The sequence below is a fragment of the Schistocerca serialis genome, chromosome 3 (genome assembly GCF_023864345.2).
Source record: "Schistocerca serialis cubense isolate TAMUIC-IGC-003099 chromosome 3, iqSchSeri2.2, whole genome shotgun sequence".
Taxonomy (NCBI): Eukaryota; Metazoa; Arthropoda; class Insecta; order Orthoptera; family Acrididae; genus Schistocerca; species Schistocerca serialis.
In genome coordinates, this window is record NC_064640.1 from 617,957,461 (window position 1) to 617,965,892 (window position 8,432).

An 8,432-nucleotide genomic window follows, 5' to 3' on the forward strand; every position below is an offset into this window, starting at 1 on the left:
TCCCCACACAACCCCTGCTCCCCACCCCTTGCCTCATGGTTCACATTCCTGTAAGAGACCTATATGCAAGACCTGTCCCATATATCCTCCGTCCCTGGTACTAATTTCGATAGCCTCTCTAACGACGCTGTCCCAGTATTTAGATGTCTATGCCAAGACCCTGGTATGTTGGTAGTCCACATCGTGATTTTCGAGCAAACGATACTCTGCGATCGCCGACTTGTTGGGGTACCCAAGTCGGGTGTGCCTCTGATGTTCTCGGCAACGACATTCAATGTTGCGCACTGTCTGTCCAATACAAGTCTTCCCACATTGACACGGAATCTGGTATATGTCGGCCTTCCGCAAACCGAGATCGTCTTTGACACCTCCCAATAATGCTCGCGTTTTATTTGGTGGGTAAAAGACAGTTCCTACTTGGTGTTTCCTCACATTCATCCTATTTTCCCCAATAGTGTGCCAGTATAGGGTATATAGGCAGTGGCTATCTCTTTCTCCGTGCCTTCTTCTGTCTCCACACGCTGTACTGTAGAGGTGGGGTGGAGAGCACATCTGATCTGCCATTCTGAGTACTTGTTTTTCTGGAATACAGTTTTGAGCTGTTCCAGCTCTTGGGACAGACACTCTGCATCAGAGATGGTGTGCACCCCATTCCTCTGCGCAGGGTGGTAGCAGCCATCCGCATGAAAATACAGGTCGGTGTGCGTTTTCTTCCTGTCTACCCAGTGGCCCACGGTGCCATCCGCTCTTCTTTTCCTGGAATGGTAATCTTCCTTCTGCTTCAGTCTCCATAGTGAATTTGATGTTAGGATAAATGGAGTTCAGGTGTGTAAGAAGTCTAGGAGCTTGTCCCTTCCATGGGGGCGAGATCACAAATGTGTAATCCACATAATGTAGAAAACAAAAAGGTTTCCATTTGGATGATGCCAAAGTTTCCTCCTCGAAGTACTCCATATAGAAATTCGTGACCACAGGTAAGAGTGGGCTCCCCATTGCGACTCCTCCTGTTTGTTCATAGTATTCTCCATTAAAGAGAAAATTCGTGGCGGTCAGAACATGCTTGAAAAGGTTAGTCATCTTCTCGTCAAATTTCTGTGCAATAAGCTCAACTGACTCTCAAAGAGGCACACTGGTGAATAATGAAACAACATCAAAACTCACCAGGATATCTGAGTCTTTCAGCTTGAAGTTAACAAGACATTTTACGAAATCTTCTCTAGCTGGTTAAGCGCAGCTGCTTGTCATTTCATTCTGGTAGCCTCCCGATGAACATCTGGACATTTACCCCTTTTCTTTCTGGAAGCCTTTTCTTGGGGCTGGCTGGGGTTCATTCCAGCCAACTTCACCTTCATCCTCTTCCTCCTTGTTATCCTAATCTCTATTTTCTAGTATTAATATAGCAAGAAAAGCCATTAATCACATATTATATTAGACACAAAAGTTTATTTACATATATCCACAGGCGGAGAAGAGTGGGATCAAGTTGAAAATGATTCAGGAAAAATTGAATACTTGTAAGACAATAGGGGCAGTGGCTCGAAAGCATATTCACATCAAATGTCCACATTTGAATACCTCACTTTGCCAAATACAGATCTTTGAACAGCATAATTCTGTTGGCACTTGTATATACTAACTACAAGTTCTTGTACATGGATACAGGAACTAATGGGTGTGTTGGTAAGGCCGGAGTGTTTGCCAAAACTAAGCCGAGGGAATGTCTTATCGACAGATCTATTTTGAACTTTCTTGAAGGCAGAAAGTTAGGGGACACGAATACAACAACTCCAATGGTTGTGCTGGAAGATGATGCTCTAAGCTACAACATTATGAAGTTGGAGCCTTTGTAGGGAGTCACATAGGAAGCAAAGTTGTTTAATTACAGGTTGTCACAATGGACAAAACTAGTGGAAAGCACCTTCAGTATTTTTGCTAGCTGCTTCAGAATTTTTCTTACTTTTATACACCTACCTTCAGAAAACTTTACTTCAATAACATTAGCTGCGTACACACTGCATAACTTGTTAACTAAGAAGAGAAAATGTGTACACTCATTTGGAAACTGTCTACACTAGAAGAAAATTGTAGATACCTTGAGTCACAAAGCACCAACAACCTACAGGAAATGCAAACTACGGTTTGCCAACCTGTTTCTGGATGTGCAATACACGGGACAATGATTAGACGAGTTTAAAACATTTTCTAATGGTGCTGTGAAAGTAAATCACATTTTTTCATCAAATACACCTACCACAAAATCAAAAGTGGTAATTCCTCTCCCACTCCCACATACTGCGTTGCTGACATTTGTCAGTTGGTTGGTCCCTAAATTTTGGAAGTGTGACTCAGTACACTGGCAACTGGTAAACAACCTGTGTACTGGGTCCACTTTTCTGTATCTGCAGTGAACAGAAACATGCAAAATATTTGTACAGTATGTAAACATGACTGCGACTCTGTGTGTGTGTGTGTGTGTGTGTGTGTGTGTGTGTGTGTGTTTTGTATCTTCCGAAGTACATCCTGCTGTATTTTACAGCTAATGCTGTCCACAATTATTTTATAGCTTTCATTTCTTCTCAGTCAGTTTTTATGTTTGGGATGTTTAACATCATAAAGCACTTCATCACCTTCATACATCTCAACTTAGTTGTTGAAACCAACACGTGAACCTTGCAGCAGTCACATTTATGAACACATTATATGTCCTATAGGTGCAGCAGTGCTAGCATTCTTATCAGTTACATTTCTCCTTGCAGTAAATAGATGAAAATCTCTGTCTTTGATCAAATCTAGAGCTACACCCTAGAGTGGATCATATAAATTTGACGAAAGTCAAGCAATGAAAAATCCAGGATGGAATGTAACAATATTATGAGAGGAAAGTTGCCACTCACCATTTAGTGGAGATGCTGAATCACCGATAGGCACAACAACAAAATTTTCACACTTAAAGCTTTCGGACAATGGCCTTTGTTAACAACAACACACACACACACACACACACACACACACACACACACACACACACACACACACACACAAACGCAAATTTGACAAAAGGCGATATTTGACAAAGTTTCCTATTACACCATGTCAAATATATTTGTACAACAAGATAATTTGTATCAGTTGCATCTACTATTTCTTGGCTTGTCACTTCAGGTGGCAAGAGATCTTAGCTAAGATATTGGTTTCAGGTGGGAAGATGCCTGTCGGTCTGAACCTTTCAGTGGCCTTTTCCACAGTTGCAGACTTCTGAAATGATTGATTTAGCAGGTCATCAACATGACAATTGGTACCTGACTAGCCCAGTTGTCACACAAGACAGAATAACAATAATTATACAGAGGGCTGAATAAGTTCCAGTCGAGAGTGTGCACTTTTCGACTGCTATGGGATGGCCGACTGCACATATTACTATTGCTACATTTGGCCCAGGTGATTGATTGCAGGGAAATGTGTATGATATGGTTATCTAATATCAGCAAAACTGTGTTGCAATTTGCATGCTTCCTGAACAGCTCTACATACACTAGAAATGTATCTGTGTTCATGTACCCTTAATCAGCCCACATCCAGTTGGGGCATTTTTCATCAATATAGGATTCTGTCTTTTCAGAGCAAATATGAAAAACAATGGAAGATCTATGAAACTCTTACAGCGTGCAACAGTCATTCTTTATTTTGGTCAGCTGAAACATGTTTTGACACCTCTCTCACCTCCAGGAGCAACAAGTTTATGCATATTCTTTGGAACTATTAGAACACCAATTTCACCTGTATTACACATCCAGTTTGGTGGGAACTCATACTATCTAAAGACTTCAATTGAAGTCTGGAAATAAAGAGCTTTCTGCTGATTATTGACACCTATGTTCTAGAAATTATGGTTATCCTTGGTGCTTTCAGGGATGGAATTTCTTTTCATGAACTCTTTTGCCCAATCTCAATCCATCCCACGCAATTTTGTTTCCTGAGCGAACGCATGAAATTTTCAATTCCTTTCCGCATACTCAAAAGACAAGGAAGTCTAGAGATTTTCAAAATCACAATGTAAATCTTAGAATCTAGATCTCTGTAGTGTTTGACCATTTATTCTTTTCCCTATGGCATTAGTACATGTTTGACACATCCCTGAGATGGGACATCTCAGTCAGTTTTCAATCCCGCCTGAATTGTTCCTTCACCACCACCAGGTGCACAATCGATTTCCCCTCTAAGACATGCCATTTTCCTTCAAGAGTCATGCCTCTTATTAGTGCCTCTGTCCGTGGCTTCAGACCAAAATTATCTCATTAGTAGTTCCTGAAGTGAGTGGGTAAAGTGTTAGAGATACATGTCAGACGTGATTTTGTATTCGACAAAACACTAAAAAGCATTTTGAAGTGCAGGAATGATGAAGACATGAGGTGAGACAGAAGCCCACAATGAAGCTGTGCCTCATATGCAACATCAACTAACTAACAAGGCGTTACGCAGCAACTTTAGTACATAGTCCTCCATGGTTATGGATATCGTCACATTTAACGATTTAGATTTTAGTTAATACACAAGATGGCGAATACTGAAATCTTATATATTTATACCTAAAAGTATGCTTTACCTCTTCGTTCAAGGCACACAGCTTATTGACGATGGAATTCACCATATTGACTTCCTGCTCAAATGACTGCCATTTCAATGAGCAATAACACACTTGTGAAATGCAACAAGACCTTTGCCCCCACATACCAAACACAAAAATTACACTGGATGGGACCCCAAGAAGAAGTAAAGTTTTGTAGCTTCTATCAACCATTTCATCACTTTCCAATCTAACAGACACTCAGATTAAAATGACAGTGGGCCATGCTGGCAGCATGAAACCAGCCACAGCAGATGAGGCTCTGGATGTATTTATGAAAACAGGCAACACAGCAAGCACATGGTGCTCGAGAATGAGCTGCGATTGGATGGTGGCTGGCCCTTACCACTTGACTCATTGAAACATCTGTCAAGGTAATTGTAATATGAATATAGCCCTAGCTCTACACAACACATCAGCCTGTCACAACAACCTTAATCTGCAAAAAATAGCTTGTGACATTCACTGGCTTTGCCAACTCACAACCAAACTGAGTGTATTTAGCAACGACTTCTTCAGATGAAATAACAGTAAGTCTACCATGTAACTGGAGGACAACCTTCCTCCATGAGTGGAAGAGGTAATGTACAAAACTGACTAATTTTCACCCATAAACTTGTGTGTGTTACATCACAATTAGTAGCAGCAGTTATAAAATTTAAGTAGAGCTGTATCTGAATTTTTACTGTTGGACACTTCATTCTTCAACCGAAAAAAAGTGCTTCTGTGCATATATGCCATCTTTCCTAAATATGTAATATATGCACATGGCACAATCTTAAAAGGAAAACTACAACCACTGTCCACCCTAACCTACAATTATACCCAAATTCATAAGTCTTAATTTTCTAACATACTACTGGTGACTTTTCACTAATTTTATGAAAATTGTGTGTACCTTCATTGCATTACTGAGAGAAACATCTATTTCAAAATGGCACTACCACTGTGGCCGGCAAACTTAAATCACATTATAGACATCCGTGAAGTGTAGAATATGTATTTAATTTGATTATGTAGGAAGATTAGAGGAAGAATTATGAAAATACTCATTTACACCCACATACCCCAATCAACCCTATAGGTGAATTTTGGGTGCAGACAGTGCGCAAACCTTGACAGAAGACAGCAGTCTGTTCATTTCTGCCTGTGAGAAACCAGATGCACTAACTTACCTCTACCACAGCCTTACTTTACAACATAATATATGGGCACTGTATGTAACAAATGTCCTGGAGTGCAGTAGTATTCATCATGGCAAAATGGGAAGATGCACACGAATAGAATAAAAGTAACCATGAAGGGAACTGTGTCAATTCAACTTTTATAAACAAACACCACTTCTATAGCACACCACTGGTACTGGTATTTACCTATGTAACAATACAAAATTAAAAAAAAAAAAAAAAAAAAAAAAACCTTACAAACACCTTAAAGGATCAACATCTCTAGACTATAGCAAAATGCATTCCACATAGCAATGTGAATCAATAACATCTATGAAAGAGAAAGCTTCACCAGTTTCCAACATTGGTTGTTTCCATTGTGCAACTTACGTGTGAGGTACAGTTCAAAATACATGTCCTCCAGGAATGCAAACGGCTCATCCTTTAGGGCGTGCAAAAGAAGAAATAAAACAAAACTTAATGCAATGCAAAGTTAACTTAATTCATACACAATTTAATTTCTGCTGTGAACTTACCTTTGCTGATGCAATCAGTGCTTGTGCAATATTCACTAAACTAAGACTTTTCCTATGTCTCTTTAGCGAATACAAAACTTGTCTCCAAGTGACTTTGCGAAAAATAGGCAGCACATGTTCTTCCACTTCATGAAACCTAAATCTTCTGCACAGTGTGGCAATATTCGCCTCAAGTGAAGTGCCTACAAATCAAGCACTCAAGTTAGCGATGACTCTGTTAGCACACCTTTAATAATCTCTAATAATTATCCATTTCACTCTAACAGTACTAGCCTTCACCTTTACAGACGACTACATTTTTAGGGAGGTATGTGACATAGCATTAACGAGTCATGGTAATTAGTTGGTTGATTCTGGGAAGGGGACCAAACAGTGAGGTCATTGGTCTCCGGATTCAGGAAGGGTGGGGGAGAGAGTCGACCATGTCCTTTCAAAGGAACCATCCCGGCATTTGCTTGAAGCAATTTACGGAAGCATGGAAAACCTAAATCAGAATGGATGGGTGCAGGTTTGAACTGCTGTCCTCCTGAATGTGACTTCAGAGTCAGGTTGAATCAGGTCTTTCACACAGATTAACGTTAATAGTCGAACATAACAGTTTTCTAAGGGAACTGAGGAGGAAGGGGGATTGGCATTAATTTCTACCAACATAACAGGAAACGTTACAGGTACCAAACACAAAAAAAAAAAAATCAACATTATCCAGATTTATGATTTTTTCTACACTGTATACTTAAATTCAAACTCAACGTATGGGACACATACACCATGGTACATGTCCACACAAGATGAGTAAACTGTGTGTGAAATGAACTGTTCGTTAGGATTCAGCTATTACCAGTCCTGTAAATCACATCTGATAAGACTTATACGTCGTTCAGTGTATTCAAATGAATTTCTATCAACTATTAAACAACTGAGTTAACAAAATTTCTAGATACCTACCTTGGCTAAAAGGGCCCATTCTGTTCGTTGTTTCCAATTCTTGGAAATTCAGTTACTGAAAAGTGCTAAGAATCGAGTCGACGATTACAATTTTGTAAATAGTAACTACAGAGTGGGACTAGGAAGAACTTGTAAAAATTCTCCGTTTAAATTCACAGTACACAGTGCGCGAGACGTTTAAAAACTAATTCTTGGATAACATTGCATACATCATATTTAAATAAAACTCTACACACATTACCAGCCAATATTCCACTTGGCCAGTCCCTCAAACCATATACATAAAATAACTAGTACATTCAAAACGGAACATAAACACTGCAATAAAATACTTTAAAATTAGCGAATACTCAAATTTACAATACTCTATCCTGCCATTTTAATATACTTACGTTTCTCTTTATGTGAAATTCCTCGTTTCATGATGCAATTCTAGCCACTTGTTGAATTATACAATACTCCAATATGTAAACATTCGTTCCCTGCACTCAAATTCATGTCTACGCGCCAGACGACATGTGAACAACTGCCGTATTCGACCCGAACGATCTATCGATAGTGTGAATCTTCGATGATGCTCGGCTTATTTATGTTTTATGTATTTATTCATTCAGAGGTCATCTTACGATGATGCGGGATTTGCCATCATAATATAATAAAAATCAATAGCACATATATATATATATATATATATATATATATATATATATATGTATATATATATATATACATATATATATATGTGTGTGTGTGTGTGTGTGTGTGTGTGTGTACACACACACAGAATTAAGTATGTTTTTGCGAGGATAGGTCTAGTGGCTGGTCATGGTCTTGGGAGAATTCGCCAGAAACGACTGAGCAAAATCAAGATTGCCAGAGAAGACACTAAACTTCATTCTCCCGAAGATAAGGACAGTATCTTTAACAACTGTACTGCTTAATACGGTTGGACCATACTGTGCAATGTACACTTGAGTATACACCATTTATATAATATAACACTAAAGCACAAACAGGCTGTTATGCCCACAGAATCTCCTTCAGTCTCTTCGAGAAACTGCCTCCAGACCCGTAAATACGCTACTACCACAACCAACTTTTGTTACTGTGTCCCATGCAAATCACCATGTCTTCCCTGCATTTCGTCTCTAGAACTTACAA

General features: G+C 39.3%; 1 protein-coding gene across 2 annotated transcripts in view; it reads right to left on the minus strand.

Moving 5' to 3' along the window:
* LOC126470502 (uncharacterized) overlaps positions 1-7,790 on the minus strand; it is a 219,184-nt gene extending 211,394 nt beyond the window's left edge. Inside the window, exons 1-4 of one of the 2 annotated variants that reach the window (XM_050098386.1) lie at positions 7,664-7,773; positions 7,272-7,336; positions 6,327-6,508; positions 6,181-6,232 (exon numbers count right to left, since the gene is read on the minus strand). In XM_050098386.1, coding sequence (XP_049954343.1) covers positions 6,181-6,232; positions 6,327-6,508; positions 7,272-7,290 — 253 coding nt within the window. In that variant the 5' untranslated portion in view covers positions 7,291-7,336; positions 7,664-7,773. Of the gene's footprint in view, positions 1-6,180; positions 6,233-6,326; positions 6,509-7,271; positions 7,337-7,663 lie in introns of both variants that reach the window. The other variant, XM_050098385.1, reaches the window with a different exon arrangement.
* Between the last annotated feature and the right edge of the window lie 642 nt (positions 7,791-8,432).